The sequence below is a fragment of the Bos mutus genome, chromosome 2, assembly GCF_027580195.1.
Source record: "Bos mutus isolate GX-2022 chromosome 2, NWIPB_WYAK_1.1, whole genome shotgun sequence".
Taxonomy (NCBI): domain Eukaryota; kingdom Metazoa; phylum Chordata; class Mammalia; order Artiodactyla; family Bovidae; genus Bos; species Bos mutus.
Window position 1 is genome coordinate 56,950,952 of NC_091618.1, and position 26,833 is coordinate 56,977,784.

Below are 26,833 nucleotides of genomic sequence, written 5' to 3' on the forward strand. Positions count from 1 at the left end.
CTCAGCCCCCAGTACGTGTAACAGCTGACTCAGAACCTTGCTAGAGCCTTAGCAGAGATGCTGAGGGGCTCCTCACTCGGGATGAGAAACCTTCTGGCAGGGAAAATTCAGGAAGGTGGTAGAATTCCAGCTGCTACAAGGGGTGCTGGGAGACAGTCCCATTGGCCCTGTGCTGCCTTACCTGTCTGACTTCATCTCCTAGTCACCACTTCCCACTCCTCTCCCCGTTGCACTGCCTCCTATCAGTTCCTCGATCAGGCCAAGCCTGGTCCTACTGCAGGACCTCTGCATGTGCTGTGCTCTGCCTCTTGTGCCTCCTCTCAGATATTCAATCCCATGTTTGACTCCCTGGCTTCCTTTAGGTCTTTCTCAAATATCAACTTCCCCAGTGAAGATTCTCTGCCCACTCTCTTTAGAATGGCACCACCTCTTGTCCCTTGGGCCTCTCTCCTTTCCTGGCTTGATCTTCCTCCCCACACTTAGCGTCGTCTGACTTATTGAGCACTCTACCTGCAGGTCTTGTGTCCGTCACCACTGAAATGTAAGCTCTCTTTTTGGATGACTGTTGGTTTGTGCACTGTCAAATCCCCAGGGCCTGACGCACAGTGGGTGCTCAAAACACACTCATGGGCTGGGCTAAAAAGCTTGCTGATGCCGGTGGCAGAGGCAGAGTAGGAGTGTAGACTCAGGGAATCTGTTGTTGAACTCAGGGTCCACTATCTCATAACTGGTGAAATGTGGACATACTTTTCCTCTGAGTCAACATATCCAATCTGAAAAGAGGGATAATAACCTCCTGAGATGGGGAAAGATGTCATTAAGTTGGGTAAAGAAAATGTGGTACTTATATACAATGGAATATTACTCAGCCATTAAAAGAATGAAATGATGCCATTTGTAGCAACGTGGATGGATCTAGAGAGCAGCATACGGAAGTAAGAGAAAGAGAACTAGCGTATGATATTGCTTAAATGTGGAATTAAAAAAAATGATACAAAGGAACTTATTTACAAAGCAGAAACAGATTCACAGACTTTGAGAACCAACTTATGGTTATCAGAGGGGAATGGTTAGCAGGAGGGATAGACTAGAAGTGTGGAGTTGACATGTACACATTGTTTCATTTAAAATGGACAACCAACAAGGACCTACTATATAGCACAGGAACTCTGCTCAATATTATATAACAATCTAAATGGGAAAAGAATTGGAAAAAGAACAGGTAAGTGTATAACTGAATCACTCTGCTGTACACCTGAAACTAACATATCATTGCTAATTAACCATATGCCAATATAAAATAAAAAATTAAAAAAAGAAAAACAAAACCAGGTTCAGGACAATGCTCCTAGCCCAATGCCTGCTTGGGCCCTTCTGAGAAGCCCTGTTTTCTGAACGAGATGGGAGAGCTGTCTGGTCCAGGCACAGCCTGTCTGATGTTTGGCTCTTTTTCCTATACCTGCCCAGTTGGGGTGAGGATTTTCTGCAAGGCAGTAGGAGAGCCCCAGCTGCCTATGTTTATGGGGCCGGGGGTAGACAGGTGACAAGAAGGCAAAAGAAGGTAAAAGCCACAAGAGGGACAAGCTTCCCTTGGCAGCTTGGGTGGATCAGGTCACAGGAATGCGTCATTCCATCTTCACCCAGGTAAGCCAGGCCTGGCCTGATGGGCCTCCCTGGCTGCTACCTGGTCCCTAGCCTCAGCTGCAGGTCTTTCTTCTGTGGCTTCTCATCCATCCATGAGGCTATGGCTTCCCCCAGAGAGAAGTGCAGTGGGGCCAGGTGGGCTCCAGGGCTAGAATTCAAGCCACTGGAGATGCTCCTGTTGGTTTAAGACAGCAGTTGGGAAACTTTTTTTGAGGAAGGGCCACACACTAAATAGTCTGTACACCATGTGGTCTCTGCTACAACTCTGCTGTTGTCCCTTGAAGGAAGTTTGTTTATACAAACGAATGGGTGCAGCTGTGTTCCAATAAAGTGAAAGTGAAAGTCGCTCAGTTGTGTCCAGCTCTTTGCGACCCATGAACTATACAGTCCATGGAATTCTCCAGGACAGAATACTGGAGTGGGTAGCCTTTCCCTTCTCCGGGGGATCTTCCCAATCCAGGAATCGAAACGGGGTCTCCTGCATTGCAGGCAGATTCTTTACCAGCTGAGCTACCAAAGAAGCCCATTCCAATAAAACTTTATTTGTAAAAACAGGCATCCTATGGGCCTTAGTCTGCAAACCCTTGGCTTAAGTCTCTGTGTCACTGAGCCTCTCTCTTCCCCCTCATGCTAATATTTGCATTGTGGTAGCTCAGTGCTAGGCCTGGGCCTTTCCTACATCTCATTTAAAGTGCCCATGAGGATGGAGCCTTGAGTGGCTAAGCTGCATCTTGAACCCAGGTCTGACATGTTTGCAGCCTTTCAAATGGCCACCCTCTGCTCATTTTTTCTTGGGGAGGGCCCTGCTCAAAGGAGCAAGGAGAACCATAGAGAGGCCACAGGCAGAAAGCAGGGCAGTGAGAGGTGCAAGCTGAAAGATCATTAGCTGTAAGAACACAGGACACCATCCACTGCTATGGCCACTTTGCACAGATTACAGAGTCTGGCTGCACCCATGGCTCACTGTGCCCTGAACACTCCATAAGTATGACAGGATGCAGGCACCGGGGCCATGGAGGCCAGAGAGGGTGAGTCACCAACTCAAGTTCACCTACACTGGTTATTGGTGGGGTTAAAACAGGGGCTGATGACATGGTATGAGAGTGGCAGGTCCCACCTCTGATTTAAATCTTGCACAGGTTCAAGGCCATCTCTGCAGTGAAGGCTATGGCCTGCCCTCTCTGACTGGAGTCTGTGCAGCTCCCCTGGCCAATTGCACTGATTAGAGAGGCCTCATCACAGAGGGACCTTCCAGGGAATCTTGAGTCCTGAGATGTCAGGTTCCAGACCAGAACAAATTGCTTATTCAAGTGGTCACAGCCTGGCTACACTAAGGGCTTGCTCCAGGGAGGCCTGAGGAAGTCTGGGAAGCATTTGTACAAGGGTTCCTGAGTGGAGCTGCTTGGCTCAGGAGATGTTTGGAACCAAGGCCGAGGAGAATGACCGTCCTCTGTTCATTTCTTCTTAGAGGAGGGCCCCACTCAAGGGAGCTCAAAGGAGGACCTTGGAGACCCCAGGCAGAAAGCAGGGCAGTGAGCGGTCAACCTTTTATCTGCGTTTATCTGCATAGACAGTCAGGCCTCTGTTTCTAGAGCCCCAGGGCAATGAGGGCAGGAACCCAGATAATTGTGCCTCTGGGTGGTGTGATCCTATGGCTTTTACCAAAGGAACAGAGGACAGTGAACAGTTGGCCAGAGACCAAAGCCTCAGGAAATAAACAGCCCAGAAACACAGTCTCACAGGGTGTCTGAACTTTGGAGGAAAACCATAGATTTCATCTGTCTCCGACTGCAATGTCTTCAAAGCTGTATTCTGACTTTCTATAGCATTATGTGCCTTTTCAGTGAGTGACAAATGTCATTTCACTCGAATGAGTTCTTTAAAAATAGCATGTTCCAGAAGATCTTTTCAGAAGCTCCAAGAATCTTAAATAGGAAATGACCTAGGAGTAGCGACCAATGCCTGATATAAATGAGCGCAGTTAAAAAGCCCATTGGAACCAACCTTCTTTCACTCCTGTGAAAGAGAATTTTGTTCTCTTTTGAAACCCTCCACTGTCTACACATACAAATGGTGATACTGAGCAGGGCTGAAAAGATGGCCTTGGGGTTGGAGCACCTGGGTTCAAATCACAGCCCGGCTGCTCCCAGCCTGTCCTTCATCCAGAGGAAGGAGGCACCACCCACAGACCCATCTCACAGAGAAGGACGGTGACAAGGAAAGAATACTTTGAACCAACATTTGCTCAGCACGTGTGACACATCAGATCATCTACGCTCACAGCAGGTACCCCACACACTTGCACTGTTTTCTGTATTTTAACATTCTTTCAACTTGTCTAAACTTCAGTCATTCCCTGAGTTAGAACATTCTCAACAATGAACGTTGGTCTGTGAACTAAAATATTGCCTGCCACATCAGTAAGCAAAGGATGTTGCAGCCATCAAGCCATCTCATCAGAGTCGCTCAGATAGTAAGCCCCGAGGGAACTTAGGATGGAGGCAGGATATCTGCCATCCAGCACTCTGCTGTGCAGCTACCCCTCTGAGACCCAGATGAGAAAGCACAGGCTACTGGCCCCACATAGCTAAGGTGCATATCAAAGAAATTAATTCAGTGAACCTAGATTATTGCATCTTCCCAGACACAGAAAAGTACTGAATTCATGAACTTAAGATGTCTAGTTTTCTTTGATAAACAGTAATCTTTTGATTACTTGATGTTCCAACTACTCGGTCTTTTGTTGCAAAAACTTCTATATATCCTGGCTTTCCCTTTGCCTCTTTGGAGCAGTCTTTCAGAGCTATCTAAGAGGCTGCATCTTGGGTTTAAGTCCTCAGATTTATCCACCAAATAAAACATAATTCTCAACTTTTAGGCTGTGAGTTGACAAGTTCTTCAAGGACAAAGTCTTAATTCAACAAGATTAAGTTAAGGAGAAATACACCATAATTTAATATTAGCTATCAGTGTTAAGTAATTTTAGATAGCAATTTATATTTGAGAAGTTAAGTTAGTCTTTAAATTGCTAGATATCTATTTAGCTATGAAGAATCAGAAGAAGACACAGGCAATTCAATCTGGAACCTGAATTCAGTTGCTAAGAAATTTCTCAGTAAGGGGTTTGGATGCTTTTTATTCCTGTCATGATGTGTGTTCTGCTGCACCAAGAAGTCCAATGATGCTCTGAGGACAGGGATCTTGTCTAGACTTTTTATTATCTTCTCCTGCATCCCTAGGGCAGGGCGGATACATAGAAGTCTTCAAGTTTCTGTTGATGAACCAGGGGTGTACATGGTCGTTAGTAAACATTTGTGGATAAATTGCTTCCCTAATGGAACCATCTATCTATTGGATTGGCCAAAAAGTTCATTTGGGTTTAAAAACCTGAAAGAAATTTTTGGCTGACCCAATAGTTTCTAACTATTGAGATTTCTTCACAGAGACTCGAAGTTTGATAAGAACCTTTCTTGTAGATTAATTGGTAAAGTGATGGACAGCTGGGTGTATGCTGCAGTCTGGCTGTAGGCAAATAATTTAACCACGTATGTTCATGCATGCCAAGTCGCTTCAGTTGTGTCCGATTCTTTGTGACCCCAGACTGCAGCCTGCTAGGCTCTTCTGTCCATGGGATTCTCCAGGCAAGTTTACTGGAGTGAGTTGCCATGCCCTCCTCAATTTAACCACAGTGAGAGTATTTTATGTGATGAAAATGTCTAATATGGAAGGACCCTCCAAAAGCCCCAAAACATCATCACTGACGACAAATAGTAATGAGACCTCAGGTGGCCATTCTGACGCACCAGCCAGGAGACTGAAAACTGGGTTACTGAAGCCCCCGGTGTCCAGCCATGACTTGAGAGTGACAATCACAAGGGGGGACTGCAGTGGAGTTGCCAGGCCGCCCAGCTCCACTATACAGATGGGCTTTTTATCTCTTTCATATTTCCGGACTTCATCTCACAATTCATTTTATAGAAATGTCATTTCTCCTGAAAATAATTGCAATGGAGATTTGTAGCTGTGACATTATTTTTTAATGTGTGTGTTTTTGGGGGGTGGGGACCCCAGGTGGGGAGCCATTGCTTTTGGAGATTCAGGGATGGATGGCCTTCATTCTTTTTGGTGACTCTATAGTCCCAGCATCAGCTCCTCAAAGTCATTACATCATCCTGTCCCCACTTAAGAACCTGATGAGTGAATTTCTGTGGCAAAAACAGTACGTTCCCAAGGGAATCAGAGACATGCACCCCACTTTGCTCCACATACTACATCTGGTTGTGTAACCCTCCGAACATTTCTGAGCTTCACTTTATTCACCTACCAGAGAAGGCAAGTAGTGCCTCCTTTTTTTCTTTATTTTTTAAAATTGAAGTATAGTTGATTACAATATTGTGTTAATTACAACTGGTATAGCAAAGTAATTCAGTTATATATGCATACCTTTTAAAATATTCTTTTTCATTCTAGTTTACCATAAGATATTGAATATAGTTCTCTGTGCTATACAATAGGAGAACAGACTGCTGGATGCAAGGGCGAGAAGGATGGAGGGGAGTTGGAGTGGGAAGTTGAGGTAAGCATATGTAGGCTTCTATATACAGAATGGATAAACAAAAAGTAGTGACTCCTGAATGAAGAAAGGAAATAGATTTGAGAGTGCCTAGAGCAGCAGCAGCAAAGAAGAACACGTAGTGCTGGAATGGTCCCACGGCTGGTGATATTTCAACAAAAGACAACTCTGCCAACGCAGGGGTGGGTCTGTGGTGGAGGCATTCCAGGAATTGGCCAGGAATTGGTGGGGGCATTATTCTCTCTGGGTGCCCTTGCAGTGACCCTGAGAGGCAGCTGCCCACTGCCTCCCTGAGGAAGAGTAGGACCTGTGTGTGGGTTGGCCTCAGCTGGTACAATCGTCACAGCCCAGCCCTCACAGGCCACAGGGAACATTTCATCAGCAGCTGCTCGGCTGCCAGGTGGGGGCTCATTGAGGAGGGCAAAGCCAGCACAACTGGCCCCATGTGGGGTGGATAAAGAAAGGCCTTTCCTTCCAAGGCAGGAGAGTAAACTCAGGGACACATGGAGACGAGCAGACCACTGGACTGCCAGGGTCATGGGCAACCCCTCCCAGCATGCCATCTGCCACATCCCAGAGGCAGACGGATACACCAGGCTGGCAGCCAGACAGCGCCAGTGATGCCCTGTGAGGCCCTGTTTGAACCTCAGTTTCCATGTTTCTAAGCTTGAATTAATAAAATCTACATCTGGGGAGATGGTGAAGGACAGGGAAGCCTGACGTGCTGCAGTCCATGGGGTCACAAAGAGTCGGACACGACTGAGAGACTGAAAAACAACATCTGGGTAACATCTTCCGGTTGAACAGGATACCCTGTGTATCCCCCCTGGGCGTGACCAACTGCACTCCCCACCCTGCCTCTGCACCTGTGCTGAGATCCACCATCCACAGTGATCAGTATGAGTCCAGCAGGCTTTTCATGGCTGCCCACCTTGGCCCCTCACTGGGTGGACTCCTTACATTGAGGTCCTCCATCTGTATCTCTGCCCAGTCTCTTTATGAACTGCCTTCCTCCTGTCACCTGGCTATCCCGTAGGTATCTGAAAGTCACCTCTGCTTAGAGAGACTCTTCCCACACCCTTCTTGATTTTTTATGTATAATTTTACAATGACCACGAATTGCTTCTTTCACAGTGAAACAGGACAAAACTTTTAAACTTTGACGTGAAGAACAACAGCCTAATTTCATGGCTGAAAAAGGCAAGAGGATAAGAGAAATACAGAGATGGAGATACAGAGATAGGACTTCCCTGACAGTCCAGTGGCACGGGTTCGATCCGTGATTGAGGAAATAAATTTTTTTGCGCCGTCAAAGTTTTGTTTTTTTTTTTAAAGGGAGTATTCTGGGTATCCTCAAGCATTTCCTTTTGATTCTGGCAATCTCCCAGGGTAGAGGCAAAGAGCAGGCATGGGGGAGCCACGGCAGCAGCCCAGGAGCTCTGCCTTTGTTGGGTGGGCAAAGACTGCTGGGGAGTGGGAGAGTGGGAGGATTTGACATGGAAGCCCTGCAGAGGAGGGTCAGGGCTGTGGGCACTGGGCAGGGACCAGTGGGCACCAGGCCCTGGGGCCCGGATGGGCTGAACCAGGGGGCCTTTGTGGGCCTAGGCGCTCTGTCTTCCTGGGTCCTTTCTCCCCACCCCCCATATTAACAATCATTTTAGAGGGGACATTGATATAAAGACAAATACAAGGTTTAGTCTTAAAAGTTCATTTTCCCCTTTTGATTGCAAAAGAAACACCTTTTTCTGTGGTTCTCTAAAAGCTCTAAGTGCTGTGCCTAATGTGTGAGGCGGCCCTGGCTGAGTCCCTCGTAGAAACACCTGCTGTGCATGAGCGAGGGGTTGGTGGCTCTCGGCAACTCACATTGCCTCTTGAGTTTCTATATCATCACATGCAAAATGGAGATAAAATAATCACCGTAGGGCTGCTAGAGGGTGAAATGAGATAACTTAAGCAGAGTGCAGCAAATTTTTTATGCTCTGAGTCAGGGAGACAGTTGGTCAGGACAGTTTATAGAATTTGTGGAAAAGAGGGAAAAAAGAGACTGTAAAAATTAAAAAAAAAAAAAAAAGACAATTCGGGATTTTCAGCCAAAGCAGAACTGAATTCACTAAATTGAGAACTTTGGCAGAAGCTGAAGGAAAGTTATTCAAATGACAAGTCAGTCCCAGGGCACAACCAAAGGAGAGAAGGCTCAGCTTCCTCGCAGGAGTTCAAGTGTGGGTTGGAGGCCGGAAGTGGTGAGAAGGGGGCCCACCCAGGAGAGAGGGGACACCAGCTCTGCACCCACCCAGTGCAAACATCAAGGGAAAGACACTGAGAGGTGGAGCAGCTGCAGGCCAGGTGGGAGGGAAGGAGCCCCATGTGCACGCAGGTTGGGGTGCACAAGGAAGGCTGGGAGGGGCAAGGCATCGGGCTGAGCTAGAGGCCATTGTGGGCCAGTGAGGGGCAGGGCTAACACAGGACAGGGAAGATGCAGGTGAATATGGGACCAACAGCACTCTCTGTGCAGATCAGACTTGTTTACACTGGTTGGCCCTTCACATCTCCCCATCCCTCCACCCACCCATCCATCCATCCCTCTCCCTCCATCCACCCACCCATCTCTTCCATCCATCCCTCCATCCATTCGTTCATGTATGATTTTAAGGAGCCTACTCTTCCTCAAGACAGCCAAGACTCTTATTGTTAAGCAGGCAGTGAAGCTGAGGGAGCAAGGGTTGTTCTCCTCGGATGCTAGCTAAGAAGACTAAGCTGCAGAGGGTAAAAGGTTGGTTCAAAGTCACACAGCTGGTGGGAGAGAACACATGCTGTCTGCCCCACCTCGCCCACTCTGTGATAAATACTGAAAGAACAGACCCCTTGGAGGAAGCTGTCCTAGCACAGAAGGGCACAGTATCCCAGAGCTATTGCAAAATTGACTTCTATGCTAGGTCTGAGGGCTTCATCTGGAGCCCTAGGACCAGGGCAGACTTTGCCTCCTGTCTTTGGTATTATTTTCAGTGGCCAATGAGCAAACAGGGAGAGGAGCCGTACAGTGGAAAGTGAGCCAGAACTCACTGAGGACACCGTAAAGCACTCAGGCAGAGACAGTGATAAATGCAGACCAGGCTTTATATCAGGAGTTTTACCCACGAGCTGAGAACAAAGGGGCCAGCACTATGTTCAAGGTCAAGGTCAAGTCAGAGCCGATCCACATTCAAACCCAAAGCCTGAACTCTAAAGCTGGTCTTCTAACCTCCTTGTCACTAGACAATTGAAGCCAAGTGTATTTGCACTAAATGGCTTCACAAGGTATAGCAGAGGGACCTGAGCTTGAACTCCCTACTTGCTAAAGGCTGTGTGTATGGTGAGCATCCCAAGAGAAAGGACCTTTCACAGCTGGGGACTTTGCTGTCCAGTGAACACAGAGGTCACAGATAGGAACCCAGCACAAAAGGCAGATAAGCAGGACAATTTATCTAGTTTTGATATGGCAAACCACAATCCCCTTCACTGTAAGACATGGCTGAAATACGTGTCCACAGCTACATATAAAACAAGAAGACTCTCCATTCCAGGGTTCAAGGGGGATGTGCCCGGGCCCAGGGTCAGCTGGTAGGTGCATACTTGAACTCTCATAAAAGTGTGCATTGTATGAAGGAGAAGGGGGTTGGGGGTCCCAGCCTGTGTTCCCTGCAAGTGACGTGCCAATCAGTCCATTACAGTGGAGATAAAATACCTACATTATGTGTGCAGTGAGATGATGGGGCATCCTTGTCCAGAGCATGTTCCTCCCTGCTGCTGCTGCTGCTGCTGCTAAGTCACTTCAGTCGTGTCCGACTCTGTGCAACCCCATAGACAGCAGCCCACCAGGCTTCCCCGTCCCTGGGATTCTCCAGGCAAGAACACTGGAGTGGGTTGCCATTTCCTTTTCCAATGCAGAAAAGTTAAAAGTGAAAGTGAAGTCGCTCAGTCATGTCCGACTCTTCTCGACCCCATGGACTGCAGTCCACCAGGCTCCTCTGTCCGTGGGATTGTCTAGGCAAAAGTACTGGAGTGGGGTGCCATTGCCTTCTCTGATGTTCCTCCCAAAGGCCTCTAATTCAAGGCTCCTTTCCTCAGAGACCCAGCAAGGGTCACAGGTGTGTCCACTAAGCAGCAGAGAGTATACCAGCCACAATGCTTTGGCAATAAGAGAAGGGAGGTGTGGCAGATACAAGACAAACTATAATAAAAGTGTCATAAAGAGTTACTTATCACAGTCATTTTAAATTTCCAGTGTGGTAATTCCCATATCTCTCACGTCTGGTTCTGGTGCTGGCTCTATATCTTCAAATTGTGTGTTTTGTCTTCTTATATGTCTTGTAATTTTTCTTGGCAGCCAGATGTGATATATTGGGTAAAATGACCTATTGGGATTGGGTGGTGAAGGGTAGGGAAAGGGGAGCACCCTATGGTCTAAAGAGGTCTATCCTTTAGTGAGCCTGTCTCTCTGGACTGTGAACTTCATAAGTGTCCCTCAGTGTTTTTCTCTCCTTGCAGGTGGGCACAGAAGGCTAGCCTGGGCTAGAGGCGGGAATTTCCCTTCCTCTAGGTCAGTTAGGGAGAAGGCAATGGCACCCCACTCCAGTACTCTTGCCTGGAAAATCCCACGGGAGGAGGAGCCTGGTAGGCTGCACTCCATGGGGTCACTAAGAGTCGGACACGACTGAGCGACTTCACTTTCACTTTTCATTTTAATGCAATGGAGAAGGAAGTGGCAACCCACTCCAGTGTTCTTGCCTGGAGAATCCCAGGGACCGGGGAGCCTGGTGGGCTGCCGTCTATGGGGTCGCACAGAGTTGGACATGACTGAAGCGACTGAGCAGCAGCAGGTCAGTTCGGGAGAAGACGATGGCAACCCACTCCAGTACTCTTGCCTGGAAAATCCCACGGGTGGAGAAGCCTGGTAGGCTGCACTCCATGGGGTCTCTAGGAGTCGGACACGACTGAGGGACTTCACTTTCACTTTTCATTTTCATGCATTGGAGAAGGAAATGGCAACCCACTCCAGTGTTCTTGCCTGGAGAACCTCAGGGATGGAGGAGCCTGGTAGGCTGCCGTCTATGGGGTCGCACAGAGTCGGACACGACTGAAGCGACTTAGCAGCAGCAGCAGGTAAATTAGGCTCTGACAGTATCATATCAGATCAGGCTCTGGTTAATTTCCCTGAGGCCAGACCTTGTTAAGAACAGGTGCACTTATCCCCTCCTTCCTGCTGGAAACTCAAGATGACTTTTCTCTGATATTTACTTCGCTCACCTGGTCAAACTCCAGATAGTGGATATCACCATATTGTGTGTGCAGGGGTGGGGTGGGGCTCTCAATGACTGGGCCTCTACCTTTAGGGTTTTTAACTCACAGAGTTATCCACACTGGTTTAGCTGCTAAGTCATGTCTGACTCTTGTGACCCCATGGACTGTAGCCTGTCAGGCTCCTCTGTCCGTGGGATTCTCCAGGCAAGAATATTGGAGTAGGCTGCCATTTCCTTCTCCACATTTGAGTCTTGAGCAATTTATCAATCCTAAAGAGTCATGAATGAGAGCTGGAAAAGATGTTGGGCCAAGAGGATGGGCAGACTTCAGAGCAGGAAGGTGGGCAGCCAGTGATGCTCTGATACAGATCACAGGGCGAGACAGGCCAGTGGCTGTCTTTGACCACAGGGAACCAGCACAAAGGCTCTCCAGTGGCCGGAGGGAGTGTGAGGGGAGTTGTGCGAGGTTCAGCCTGTGAAGGAGCCCAGCGTCTTGAGCTCATGCTCCCGCTGGCCTGAGAGAAAGAACCGACGCTTGACAATATCTGCCTTCAGCTAAGATTTTGCACACTAACATTTGTTCTGGAAGGATGTACCCAAATTAAAGTTTATAACGACTAAGGGCAGGAAGTGGTGTTCCCACAGAAGTTCAGCTTATGTAATGCTCTGAAGGAAACCCTGAGCAAAGGTGGGGAGGGCAGGTGGGGGAGCAGAGGAGGCGAAAATGAAATACCAATCAGTGAATGCAGAGTAGAAGAGTTTGGTGGTGATGCCCGGGGCCCATTAGCATGTTCTTAGAATTGGTTTGGGTTTGACTTTCTGTCCGCTGCAATGTATTATTTACAGATGCCCAAGTTCTAGATTAGGACCCATTGAGCAGATGATTTTAAAAGGTGTTTTTGGACCTTGAATGGACATGGGCTCAGGAGTGTTGGCCCCTGGGTGGTCTGTGTAGTCACCTGTTCGTGTCTGAGTTGCTGGCTGAGCACTTTCCTGAGCTAGGCACCAAGTGGTAGGGGGCAGTTGGGGTCACAGAGCTTCTTAGAAGTCAGAATTCCTGAAAATGTGACAGACCCAGAAATTCCTCAGGCTGCAAAGTGTCCTCAGGGCCCCAGTGAGTGGTTTTCTAATGTCAGGAGGTTCCCAGGGAGGCCTTAACTGACCAGCAGGTATAGGTGTGTGTATAGGGGGCAGTACCCAGAGAGCCTGGAGGCCTGAAGCAGGCAGGTGTGAGGGTGTAGCTGGAGGGACAGGGCAGTCCAGGCAGGAGGAAGGACCCTAGGGAATGTCCCACGCTGGCTGTGGAGGGCAGCAGCTGGCCCAGTGTGGGTCAGGCCTGACCACACAGAAGGGGTGATGGCAAGCAGTGGTAGACTGAGGTTGGACCACAGGCCTGCATGAAAAGCTATGGTGTGGTTGGCAGGTTTAAGCATCTGTGCAAAGGCACAGCCCTGGTTTCCTGGGCACAGTTCTCATTGCCTGTGGGAGGCAAAAGGCCCTGCCTGGCACACATGGGCAGCAGGCCCACATGTACCCTAATGCCGCACTCAGGTTAGCCTCTGTTGGCTCTGGGGTCTCATAGCCTGTGTCCACAGCCTGGCTGTATCCTGGGGACCAGGAAGCCCTGAGGATCATCATTCCCCAGCCTCCAGTGTTTCATCTGCAAAACAGGGAAGAATATGCCTGTGAGGCCAGGCAGTGGAGGAATGACCCAGGCAAGGCTGGACCATGGGCCTAGGCATATAGGTACCGACATTGCTTCTGTTACATTATCAAAAGCAAACTCAGCTGCTCTCTGCTAGGGAGACTGGAGATGATTAGCACCTGCAGGCCAGGTTTGCTAAATTCTGTTAACAACAACATCTGCCAATACCACATCACTGGGCACAGCGCCAGACCCTTATTCTCTTGTTCATCACACTATTCCCAAGAAGTAGCTGTTGACAGATGAGAAAACTGAAGCTCCGAGGTCTCCTATATCTCCTCAAAGTCAGTAAGTGTTGGGGATGGTATCCAATCAAGTCTGACTCCCCAGCACAGCACTTGTGGGGCTTAGGTCCACCCTCTCACTCACCATGAGAGACAGCACACTTCATTTAACTTCTGGGGCATATTTCCTCACTGGGGGTAGGGAACCTGCTAGGAAGTGGGCAAAGGCCATACAAGGTACTTCTCAGCAAAAGAAACACAGTACCTAACAGAAGTGCAAAAGCACGTGTAATTACAGAGGCACATTCAAAAGTGAGAACATGGGTCACACATCAGATTGGGCAAGATAAAAACCACACAGTGTGAGTGAGGATGCGGGGAAACACCATTTTCATTGGCTGTCAGAAAGTGTTAGAAATTCATGTGACCTTTTGAAGGGCATTTTTCAGTATCTAAAAACATTTCACATGTATATACTTTTTGTCCAAATTAAATTCTGAGGGAAAGTATCCTAAATGTACATAAACATATGCAAATGAAACCCTACTTACAAGGGTTGTCATGGCAGCACTGTGTCTGGTTAAAAAAAGAAATCAAGACTGTACACAACCCAAATGTCCATTTTTGGAGGAATTGGTTAAATAACCCATTCATATTCATACTATGCAGCCCCAAGAAGGATGGATCTGTATATGGTGATAAAGTATACTCTGTAAAATATGGTCTTATGAAGAAAAAAAAAAGATGAAGTAGAATACATGTTTCATTTGTAAATGAAAAAGCAATTGTAGAGATATACAATACTTCTAGAAAGTTTCTCATAAATCTATAAAGTCCCTGCTCTGGAGGTGGGAAGAAATTCTATTATAAACTCTTCAAACATTGTTTAAATTTTCTTGTTTTGTTTGTAGCTTGTGCTTAAGAGTGCCTAAGGGCTTGTGCTTAGGTGTTGTGTTTGCTCACCCTTTGGAAGGTGTTTAGGTTGGGGTCTCAGAAGGGCATTTGATGGACTATATACCTGCCACTCAAAGAGGCAAACTGACTTGAGTTGCCAGCTTCTCCTTGCTGGTGAAGGGCCTCTCTCTCCCCATAGTAGATGGGCTGGTGAGCTCCCACTGCAAGCACAAGACACCTCTTACCCCACATTCCTATTTCCCTGGAGGCACTGCAAGTCCCCAGAAATAACTGGCCTACTCTGGGCACCCTTGGAAGGTCCAGTTGCTGGCTGTGCCAAAGCCATGTGACTCCCAAAAGCCACGGATATCTGGAGGGGTTGAGCAACAGCTCTGATGGAATGTCATTTGGCACTGAACACAATCCTCCCTGCTTTTGCCAAAGGTAGCGCATTCTATATAAAGCTGCCAGACCTGGCCATCTCCTCACTGAGCCTGATCCTCCCCATCAAGGGCAAGGCGATTGATTTCTGCACGTAACTCCTCCGCAATAATTGTGGCCTTTGGGTTTATGCACCCAGTTGGATAGCGGGGGCCTGGCTGGGAGGGAGCAGCAGGTCCTCTCCATTGTAATATCTGGTTCTGGGGGTGGGGTAGTGACGTAAACTGAGACAGGAAGGATATAGACACATCCTGCCTGAGCTAGCAGCGGTGGTGAGAAATAGAGCTCCACGGTTCTCCCACGGCAGAGATCCTGCCAGAAAGTAAATCCTAAGGGTAATCTGGAATGGTATGCAAGTAAGGGCTGCATCTCCATCAGTTCTGGAAGAGAAGTGTTTGCAGTCATTGGTCAAGGGTCAAGGTCTGAAACCTGAATCCTGGAGAACCACTGTAGAGGGGCAGGGTGAGTGGATGGGTTGGGGGAGGGCAAGGCTCCCTGAGCATGCCCATCTTCTCTAGACTGGAAGGATTGTAGGCCCGCACTTCCTTGGTACCTGAATTAGAAAAATCACAGTGCCCTGTCCCCTCAACACTGGCCCCGAGACACACATACACACTAAATAGTATCTGATTCACACAAACACACACTCACTAGTGTCTGACTCACACTCACAGACACATACACAAAGGTAAACACTAACTCACAGGAGCTCATGGATCCTCAGTATGATACAGATGCTGGACATTCATTAAGCGCTTAACATGTGTTCATCTCTATGCTGAGCCACTGAACTCTCACAATCCAAACAGGCATACTATCCTATTATTCCCACAAAGAATGATGAAACTGCAGCTAAGGGAGGTTGGCTGGCCTCAGGTTCCTGTAATAAGTTGCACACATGGTCCAAAAGCAGGCAGGGAGGAACTGAGAGCACCTCATGGGCACACACATGGCCATGTACACAGAGAGGCACATGGTGGACAAAGACAGACCCAGTGGCTCTCGCCCAGGCTCAAGAAAGAAACAAATGGAGTGTGTCTCCAGTACCCATAATCATGACCCTGTTAACTACTAAATGTATTACATTATAGACTCAGTCTCCTCTCTGACAGTTTCTAAGAATCAGACCTAGCCAGGGTAGGGAGGAGTGATCAACACTGTTGTTTTTTTTTTTTGGTCTGTTTGCTTGTTTATTTTTTAAATGAAAATTTAATGTTTATTGCAAAAGCCCAATGGCGGGGGAGGGGGTGATGTTGGGGGAGGCCCAGTAACATTTCAGAACATTGCTTTTGAAAATCACAAAGAATCCCTGCGGGATTTCCTGTCCTTAAGAAAGCATGTGCCGGTTTTAAAAAGAAAGAAAACAGGCTCTGAAGAATTGCAACCGCCCAAACGGTCAAGGCGAGCCGAGCCGATCCCTGCAACATCTGCGTGTGGCTGGTTCCCGCCCGCCTGGGAGAAGAGAGGAGTCGGGAGTTAGCAGAGTTAACTCCGAGTTTCTCAGAACTCGCCTCCACCTTCCTGCCGGCGCAGTCCCGAAAACAACTTGTGCTTTCTCTGCGCTGCTTACCGATCTGTCTCTCCCTCTTCATTCTCTCAGGGGAAAAGTTCTGGCCACAGGCACTTCCCCACCACCACACAAAGAAACAGAAAGCCAGCGGGTGGCCGCGGGTACGGAGGTGGCCTCTCTAGGCCCGGGGCGCGCAGAGCCCGCGCACCAGGCTCGGGGGACAACGACCCCGCGATGCGCAGGGCGCTGCGACGCCCGGGTTCCCGCGATGTTCGGTGACGCGGTCGTGTGGGTCCCTCGCCCACTAGGAGGCCGGGCGGCAGCCAGAGTCCCTGGGTTCCTTGGCCACAGTTCGGGCTTGCCCCCACCCCCCCCCCCCTCGGTACCCGTCCCCCCCTCGCCCCTCCTCCGGCGGGTACTCACCTTGCTGGGTCGTGGTCAGCGGCAGCGGAGTGCTCATCGCTGACCGGTGCGGGGCACGGCCAGGGGGACCGTGGCAAGGGTCGCGATCGACCGCTCCTGACCCTCAGCAGCCGGAGGAAGCGGCACCTGTGTCACACTCCTCGGCGCGGACCGAGGGGAGGGGCTCCGGCCAGAGATAGGCAGACTTCATTTAGTTTTTTCTGCAGACTTGGCTGATGGGGTTCCCACCCTTTTTTTTTTTTTTTTAAACACATACACCCGCCCACTTCTGAACTCTTCTGTGCTCTGACTTTCCTGCGCGAGAATCACATTTTTCTAACTAGTTTCTGTTTCTATCTGCAGCTAACAGATAGAGGTTGTGTTTGAGAATTACCCTGTGTGTGGGCTGAAAAGCGCCCAGACGTGACAAGATGGGCTTCCCGGATGGCCTTCCCCGCCGCCACGGTCCGGGACGGTGACCAAATAGAACCAGACTTACGTTGGAGTCTTGGCGGATCCTATGAGGCCTCTCAGAGCCGCGGAGCCTTTGTGGCCTGGGGAGAGTTCCTGGCCTCCTCGTGCCTTAGGGCAACTGCCCCAATCCATGGGCTTATGTTTGGGAAAGATTCCTAGAAAAAAGGGTGCTAAGACCCTGTGACTTGTTTGAATCACCTTTGTCTGAGGCTTTCAGACAGAGTGGAGTGTTTGGAGAATTCACTTTATTAGGCAATTAAAAACTCTACAGGGATTTTGACACTCTGGTTAAATGAACTCTACCCATCTCAACCAAAAAGAATGTTGTGTAATATATAGCATTATATTCTCTTCACCTCGCAGAGAGAAAGGTAGGGAGCTTCAGAACACGTCACCTGTATTTTAAATCCCTGTCCAAGGAAACACCCTGGCCTTCTCCTGTCTTTTCTGTGGGGTTTTCACTGCTGTTTACCTGACAGTCCTCATCTCTGCTGCAATTTCAGGGCACCTTTCCAGCAGTCTGTGCAATGTGTGTGCAGTTGGGATTACCATCCAGATTGAACACAACTCAAGACTGCCCCCTGGAGGTGTGCAATGCAGATGCTCTGCCCCGTTTCTCCCAGCCTAAACCACTCCAGGTGTCCTTACTAGAGCTGCCTGTTTGACACAGTGGAAAGTATTTCTAATTCTCTTTAGTTAGATAGTGTTTATACCTGCTACTAAGTTACTTCAGTCGTGTCCAACTCTGTGCGACCCCATAGATGGCAGCCCACCAGGCTCCCCTGTCCCTGGGATTCTCCAGGCAAGAACACTGGAGTGGGTTGCCATTTCCTTCTCCAATTCAGGAAAGTGAAAAGTGAAAGTGAAGTCGCTCAGTCACGTCAGACTCTTCGCAACCCCATGGACTGCAGCCCACCAGGTTCCTCTGTCCATGGGATTTTTCAGGCAAGAGTACTGGAGTGGGTTGCTCATAGGTTATAGAGCTTTAATCAAAATTCCACACTCAACATGTCTTATGGTGACGAGAAGTGAACTCTTCACAGAATGTCTTTGGCCAGGTGTGGAAAATTTTAGTCTCAGTTTCCCTATCTGTAAAATGGATACAAGAACAATTACATTCCAGGTTTTAAAGAGGCAATGTCTACTTAATGACAGTGGGACAAAAAAGGCATTTAATAGAAGCTGGCAGTGATTACTGTAACAGTTTAACATTTTATTTTGTAATGCATGTAGGTTCATGTTGGATAATAGCATCGCCTGTGTTCAGTTCAGTCAGTTCAGTTCAGTCGCTTAGTCGTGTCCGACTCTTTGCAACCCCATGAATCACAGCACGCCAGGCCTCCCTGTCCATCACCAACTCCCAGAGTTCACTCAGACTCACATCCATCGAGTCAGTGATGCCATCCAGCCATCTCATCCTCTGTCGTCCCCTTCTCCTCCTGCCCCCAATCCCTCCCAGCAGCGGAGTCTTTTCCAATGAGTCAACTCTTCGCATGAGGTGGCCAAAGTACTGGAGTTTCAGCTTTAGCATCATTCCTTCCAAAGAAATCCCAGGGCTGATCTCCTTCAGAAGGGACTGGTTCAATCTCCTTGCAGTCCAAGGGACTCTCAAGAGTCTTCTCCAACACCACAGCTCAAAAGCATCAATTCTTCAGCACTCAGCCTTCTTCACAGTCCAACTCTCACATCCATACATGACCACTGGAAAAACCATAGCCTTGACTAGACAGACCTTTGTTGGCAAAGTAATGTCTCTGCTTTTGAATATGCTATCTAGGTTGGTCATAACTTTCCTTCCAAGGAGTAAGCATCTTTTAATTTCATGGCTGCAGTCACCATCTGCAGTGATTTTGGAGCCCCAAAAAATAAAGTCTGACACTGTTTCCACTATGAAGTGATGCGTGTGCTAAGTGTGCTAAGTCGCTTCAGTCGTCCGACTCTGTGTGACCCCATAGACGGCAGCCCACCAGACTCCTCTGTCCCTGGGATTCTCCAGGCAAGAATACTGGAGTGGGTTGCCATTTCCTTCTCCAATGCGTGAAAGTGAAAAGTGAAAGTGAAGTCGCTCAGTCATGTCCGACTCTTAGCGACCCCAAGGACTGGAGCCTGCCAGGCTCCTTCGTCCATGAGTATTCATAAATAAAGCAACTGTAGTTATTTGAATGGCAGCTGGGGAATTGAAGCCAAAGACCAGCCAGGTAAGCAAAGACTGAATCCCGAGGTCTTTGCACCTTGCTAATGGGAGGACATCACCAGATGGTCAACACCGAAATCAGATTGATTATATTCTTTGCAGCCAAAGATGGAGAAGCTCTATACAGTCAGCAAAAACAAAACCAGGAGCTGACTGTGGCTCAGATCATGAACTCCATATGAAATTGAAGAAAGTAGGGAAAACCACTAGACCATTCAGCTATGACCTAAATCAAATCCCTTGTGATTATACAATGGAAGTGAAAAATAGATTTAAGGGACTAGATCTGATAAATAGAGTCCCTGATTAACTATGGATTGAGGTTCGTGACATTGTACAGGAGACAGGGATCAAGAACATCCCCATGGAAAAGAAATGCAAAAAAGCAAAATGGCTGTCTGGTGAGGCCTTACAAATAGCTGTAAAAAGAAGAGAAGTGAAAAGCAAAGGAGAAAAGGAAAGATATAAGCATATGAATACAGAGTTCCAAAGAATAGCAAGAAGAGATAAGAAAGCCTTCTTCAGCAATCAATGCAAAGAAATAGAGGAAAATAACAAAATGGGAAAGACTAGGGATCTCTTCAAGAAAATTAGAGACACCAAGGGAACATGTCATGCAAAGATGGGCTCGATAAAGGACATAAATGGTATAGACCTAACAGAAGCAGAAGATATCAAGAAGAGGTGGCAAGAATACACAGAAGAACTATACAAAAAAGATCTTCAAGACCAAGATAATCACGATGGTGTGATAACTGACCTAGAGCCAGACATCCTGGAATGTGAAGTCAAGTGGGCCTTAGAAAGCATCGCTATGAACAAAGCTAGTGGAGGTGGTAGAATTCCAGGGGAGCTATTTCAAATCCTGAAAGATGATGCTGTGAAAGTGCTACACTCAATATGCCTGAAAATTTGGAAAACTCAGCAGTGGCCACAGGACTGGAAAAGGTCAGTTTTCATTCCAATCCCAAAGAAAGGCAATGCCAAAGAATGCTCAAACTACTGCACAATTGCACTCATCTCACACGCTAGTAAACTAATGCTCAAAATTCTCCAAGCCAGGCTTCAGCAATACGTGAACTATGAACTCCCAGATGTTCAAGCTGGTTTTAGAATAGGCAGAGGAACCAGAGATCAAATTGCCAACATCCACTGGATCATCGAAAAAGCAAGAGAATTCCAGAAAAACATCTATGTCTGCTTTATTGACTATGACAAAGGCTTTGACTGTGTGGATCACAATAAACTGTGGAAAATTCTGAAAGAGATGGGAATACCAGACTACCTGACCTGCCTCTTGAGAAACCTGTATGCAGGTCAGGAAGCAACAGTTAGAACTGGACATGGAACAACAGACTTGTTCCAAATAGGAAAAGGAGTACGTCAAGGCTGTATATTGTCACCCTGCTTATTTAACTTATATGCAGAGTATATCATGAGAAACACTGGGCTGGAAGCCGCACAAGCGGGAATCAAGATGGCCAGGAGAAATATCAATAACCTCAGATATGCAGATGACACCACCCTTATGGCAGAAAGTGAAGAGGAACTAAAAAGCCTCTTGATGAAAGTGAAAGTGGAGAGTGAAAAAGTTGGCTTAAAGCTCAACATTCAGAAAACGAAGATCATGGCATCTGATCCCATCATTTCATGGGAAATAGATGGGGAAACAGTGGAAACAGTGTCAGACTTTATTTTTTGGGCTCCAAAATCACTGTAGATGGTGACTGCAGCCATGAAATTAAAAGACGCTTACTCCTTGGAAGGAAAGTTAAGACCAACCTAGATAGCATATTCAAAAGCAGAGACATTGCTTTGCCAACAAATGTCCGTCTAGTCAAGGCTATGGTTTTTCCAGTGGTCATGTATGGATGTGAGAGTTGGACTGTGAAGAAAACTGAGCACCGAAGAATTGATGCTTTTGAACTGTGGTGTTGGAGAAGACTCTTGAGAGTCCCTTGGACTGCAAGGAGATCCAACCAGTCCATTCTGAAGGAGATCAGCCCTGGGATTTCTTTGGAAGGAATGATGCTAAAGCTGAAACTCCAGTACTTTGGCCACCTCATGCGAAGAGTTGACTCATTGGAAAAGACTCTGCTGCTGGGAAGGATTGGGGGCAGGAGGAGAAGGGGACGACAGAGGATGAGATGGCTGGATGGCATCACTGACTCGATGGATGTGAGTCTGAGTGAACTCTGGGAGTTGGTGATGGACAGGGAGGCCTGGCATGCTATGATTCATGGGGTCACAAAGAGTCGGACCTGACTGAGAGACTGAACTGAAGTGAACTGAATGGGAAGACGTCCCAGAACCTCACTTACAGAAGGCATGGCACCCCACTCCAGTACTGTTGCCCGGAAAATCCCATGGATGGAGGAGCCTGGTAGGCTGCAGTACATGGGTCACTAAGAGTCAGACACGACTGAGCGACTTCACTTTCACTTTCTACTTTCATGCATTGGAGAAGGATATGGCAACCCACTCCAGTGTTCTTGCTTGGAGAATCCCATGGATGGAGAAGTCTGGTAGGCTGCAGTCCATGGCGTCGCACAGAGTCAGACACGACTGAAGCGACTTAGCAGCAGCAGTCTTTGGACATAAGACTAAAATTTGCTTAATTAATGTCTTAATGAAAGTGAAGTTGCTCTGTTGTTTCTGACTCTGCGACTCCATGTACTGTAACCTACCTAGCTCCTCCGTCCATGGGATTTTCCAGGCAAGAGTACTGAGTGGGTTGCCAGGTAGGAAACGTTAAAAACACCAAAAAATGCCACAAATTCCTTATGGACAGGAAGCCCAAAACTAAGTAACTAAACAACTGAACAACTAGAGTAGAAAACTGAACAAACTATTCAGATGAGATACAAGAACAAAGTAGCGTTCTAAAACATCTTGGCTCTTTAGGGTTTTCTATGTAGAGGATCATGTCATCTGCAAACAGTGAGAGTTTTACTTCTTCTTTTCCAATCTGGATTCCTTTTATTTCTTTTTCTGCTCAGATTGCTGTGGCCAAAACTCCCAAAACTATGTTGAATAGTAGTGGTGAAAGTGGGCACCCTTGTCTTGTTCCTGACTTTAGAGGAAATGCTTTCAATTTTTCACCATTGAGGATAATGTTTGCTGTGGGTTTTTCATATATAGCTTTTATTATGTTGAGGTGTGTTCCTTCTATTCCTGCTTTCTGGAGAGTTTTTAATCATAAATGGATGTTGAATTTTGTCAAAGGCTTTCTCTGCATCTATTGAGATAATCATATGGCTTTTATTTTTCAATTTGTTAATGTGGTGTATTACATTGATTTGTGGATATTGAGGAAGCCTTGCATCCCTGGGATAAAGCCCACTTGGTCATGGTGTATGATCTTTTTAATATGTTGTTGTATTCTGATTGCTAGAATTTTGTTAAGGATTTTTGCATCTATGTTCATCAGTAATATTGGCCTGTAGTTTTCTTTTTTTGTGGCATCTTTGTCAGGTTTTGGTATTAAGGTGATGGTGGGAGGGGGGTTTCAGGATGGGGAATACGGTATACCTGTGGTTGGATTCATGTTGATGTATGGAAAAACCAATACAATATTGTAAAGTAATTAGCCTCGAATTAAAATTAAAAAATTTAAATTAAAACAAACAACTAAAATATCTCGGCTCCATCCTTAAGGAGAGAATGTCACTGCACCCTGGGCTACCAAGGAGCTGAGGCTTTGGGACTCCATCTGGTTTTGTGCCTTTACTGCCTTCTAGCTGGGTAACACTTAGCATTTTACTTGACTTCTCTGAGCCTCATATTTCTCATCTCTGAAATTGTGGAGATCTGCAAAGCTTGGTTGTTATGAGTGATACATTAGCTAGTTAATCATGAAACAGACAATATGATGTCTTACTCAGCACATAGGAGTTAAAGTTACCTGTTTCCTTCTCCTTCACTGGAACACTTGGTTTATGGTAAGGACCCCAGGCAAATCTGAAAAGAAGGTAAATAGTATTTAATAGTCCATGGGATCTCAAAGAGTGGGACATGACTGAGTGACTAAGCACACAGCACAGTATTTAATAGTCAGTGGTTCAGCTAACAGGGACATATTTGATATTTTAGAAGATTTAACCATGAAAGTACCTACTATTAAAGAAATGAGGACTATTTTAAAAAGATAAAATAATTATATGAGACATTAGATAATATGGCAAGAGTCTGACATTAAATCACAGAAATGCATTACTAGTGTGTCTTAATGTGTTAGATATTTATTAATGAGGTAAAAAGCTCAGCTCTGTCTTGAAACAATAAAGCAGTTCTCATCTCACTTAATCCCCATGAATACCTTCAAACAGGGTATTGTCAAGGGCCCATTTTATTTTATTTTTAAATTAGTTTTTTATTGATGTATGGTTGCTTTACATTGTTGTGTAGGTTTCTACTGTACAGCACAGTGAATCAGCTATACACATACATATATCCCCTATTTTTTGGATTTCCTTCCCATTTAGGGCACCACAGGGCAGTGGGTAGAGTTCCCTGTGCTGTACAGTAGGTTCTTACTAGTTATCTATTTTATCCAAAGTATTAATAGTACATATATGTCAATCTCAATCTCCCAGTTCATCCCTAGCCCCTTTCCCTCCTGAAGGACACATTTTAAAGGTAAGAAAACTGAGGTTGGGAACAGTGACAAAAATTTGATCACGGCAGTAGAACCAGGATTGAGTCTCAGCCCTGGAAGACTCTAATGCATGTAGGACAGGGTTGGTTTAACCCTACTACAACCCTCCAAGGGATAAGAGGGTGCAATGGAGGCCATGTTGGGGATTTCCTCTTCCTTCCAAGCACCATACAAGGTAGGAGTTGCCCACAGGAGGTGTACCCCTGCCTGCTTTATCCCCACCCCAGACTAACATGCACTTGCTGCTGGTCCCGTTCTTAGGAGAGGGCTATGAGTTCTTAGAGGCAGACGTGGACAGATTTTACTTGAGGCCTTTAATTTTTTAATTTAAATGAATTTCTAATAAAATTTTAAAAATTCTAATAAAAGGTTTATCCTTCATCAAAGGAATGGATGCTCTTTGTGTAAAAAAGCTAAATGGAAAGGAAAAAACAATCAAACCCAATTCGAACAACTGCTCGTAAGCTCTGGTATCTGTCATGTATCAGTTACTCAGTCATGTCCGACTCTTTGTGACCCCACAGGCTGTAGCCTGCCAGGCTCCTCTGTCCATTGGATTTTTCAGGCAAGAATATTGGAGTGGGTTGCCATTTTCCTCCTCCAGGGGATCTTTCCAACCCAGGAATTGAGCAGGTGTCTCCTGTGTCTCCTGCATTGCAGGCAAATTCTTTACCTGTTGAGACATCAGAGAAGCCCTAATTTCTGGACGTGAAGGTATTTTTATTTCTAGCCTCTTTTTGAGGTGGGGGGCATCTGTGGACCTTTGTTTTGTACTACTGAGATTTTCCTGACTAAAATTTCCCAGGTGGCACTCGTGGTGCAGAACCTGACTGCCAATGCAGGAGATGTAAGAGGTGCAGGTTTGATCCGGGATTGGGAAGATCCCCTGGAGGAGAGCATGGCAACCCACTCCAGTATTCTTACCTGGAGAATCCCATGGGCAGAGGAACCTGGAGGGCTTACAGGCCATAGGGTGACAAAGAGTCAGACACTGCCAGTGACTTAGCACACAGCACACGTGTAATTTTGAGTGCTGAGTTTTCACTCCCAAACATTATGTCACAACCATTTTTCCATTTAGAAATATGAAAGAATTTTAATTCATTTTAATTACTAAGTTATTTCCCTTTCTTTGTTAACCACTGCTGTCATAAGCCCTGTGAACATAAATATCTTCATTTCATGTATTTTTCTCTCTTAGCTAGTATTCCACAAGTGGAATTACTGAATCAAAGAGTCAGAGTGTATTTAAGGCTTTTGATATATTCATGAGCTGTGCCTATAACAATTTGTATTCTCCCCAGTCAAGAGTGCCAGTGCTCATCTCATTAAGAATTAAGCACTAGATTTTAAATCATTCTGTAGATTCTGTAGATGAGAAACATGTATTTATCTGCGTTTGCATTTTCTTGATGACTTGTGAGGTTGAATATGCTGTCATAGGCACATTTACAAATTATGTGTTCTTTTAGGTGAGTATATTTTTCATGCTATTTCCAAATTCAGAGAGGGAGCTAATGTTTTTCTTATTGATTATCTGAACTCTTAACACACAAAAGGCAGCATTACTTTTTCATGTATATAGCAAATATTGTCTTCCTGGGTTTTTTTCTGGTTCTTCCTCATCGGCATAGAAATAGTTTGACTTAGCTGATGGATAAGTTGGCAACTTATCAGGAAAGCAGACTGTGGCTCTGTATATTTTAAGAGTAGTGGAGAGAAGGGATTTGGTTCAGTAATGCTGCCACAAGTTGTGAGTATTGAGGAGCGTGGAGAGCAGGGTGGAAAAGGCAGTGCACAGGGAGGTACAGACAGACCTAGGGCAGTACACCCCCCACCACACACACTTCCCCAGTAAACCCACTCCTTCTCCAGTAGCACACAGGACTTTCCAAGGAGGAGTTTTGGTGAGGAGGTATGAAGTCTGAGGGGGAGGGAACCTGATGTTGGTTGCTGATGCTGAGCTGCTAGCCCACTTTGATCTAGACTTTGCTGAAGGCTGGCCCTCAGCTTGCCAGGCAGAGGAGGGTACCCCAAGTTCAAAGTTAGTGAGACTGTGAGACCTCGAACCACAGTCCATGCCCCTGACTTACAGGGCACCTCATCCAAGGGCAGATCTTGAAGCACCCATAATGGTCTGTCTCTGACAGTTTGTAAACTGAACCTAGGGGAAATGGACTGCATAGAAACCCAGCAGAAACATCAGGTAGTCTGAGATAGTTTGAGGCTACCATAGGCAAAAATCTCATGCAGCGGGGTACAGCTCTAATGTTAATCTATTAGGAGCTAGGATTGAAATGAGCCAGGAAGCTTCATGCTGGGAAGAAAAACAAACAAACAAAAACCAAACAGAAGCAAAATAAATAAACAAACCCGAAACCAACCAACCAAAGAAACCAAACAAACAGGAAGAGCACAGAGAAATGTGGGGGTGGAGCTGGCTTGAATCTTAGAAGAGCCTGGGTAAAGGGCACAGCCTGGAGCTCAGCCTGGGTGGTTCCCACACAGTGGGGAATCTGTGAATTTTCAGGGAAACACATCCCCGGAAGGCATAGGATTATGTAGATGGAGACAATTTCCTGAAGGCAAAGGATGTGCCAGACCTGATGCTACTTTGAGGACTCTCATATGTGATTATTGCGAATGTCACAGTGTCCTTACAAGGCAGGAGATGCTTTATTTTTGTTTGTTTTTCCTTTCCATCTTCTTCATTTTACAAGAGGGGAAACTGGGCACCAGAGAGGTGAAGTAACTGCTGAGGTTCACACAACTACTCAGTGCAGGCTCTGCTGTGGGGGAAGGGCTGTCAGTTCACTCTCCTTAGGACCCTTCCCGCTCA

At 46.6% G+C, this 26,833-nt stretch overlaps 1 protein-coding gene across 2 annotated transcripts in view; it reads right to left on the reverse strand.

Moving 5' to 3' along the window:
• Window positions 1-17,082, reverse strand: part of GYPC (glycophorin C (Gerbich blood group)) — a 49,149-nt gene extending 32,067 nt beyond the window's left edge. Inside the window, exon 1 of one of the 2 annotated variants that reach the window (XM_070389052.1) lies at window positions 16,691-17,082. In XM_070389052.1, the coding sequence (XP_070245153.1) occupies window positions 16,691-16,727 (37 nt within the window). In that variant the 5' untranslated portion in view covers window positions 16,728-17,082. The remainder of the gene's footprint in view (window positions 1-16,690) is intronic. The other variant, XM_070389048.1, reaches the window with a different exon arrangement.
• Window positions 17,083-26,833: the final 9,751 nt, after the last annotated feature.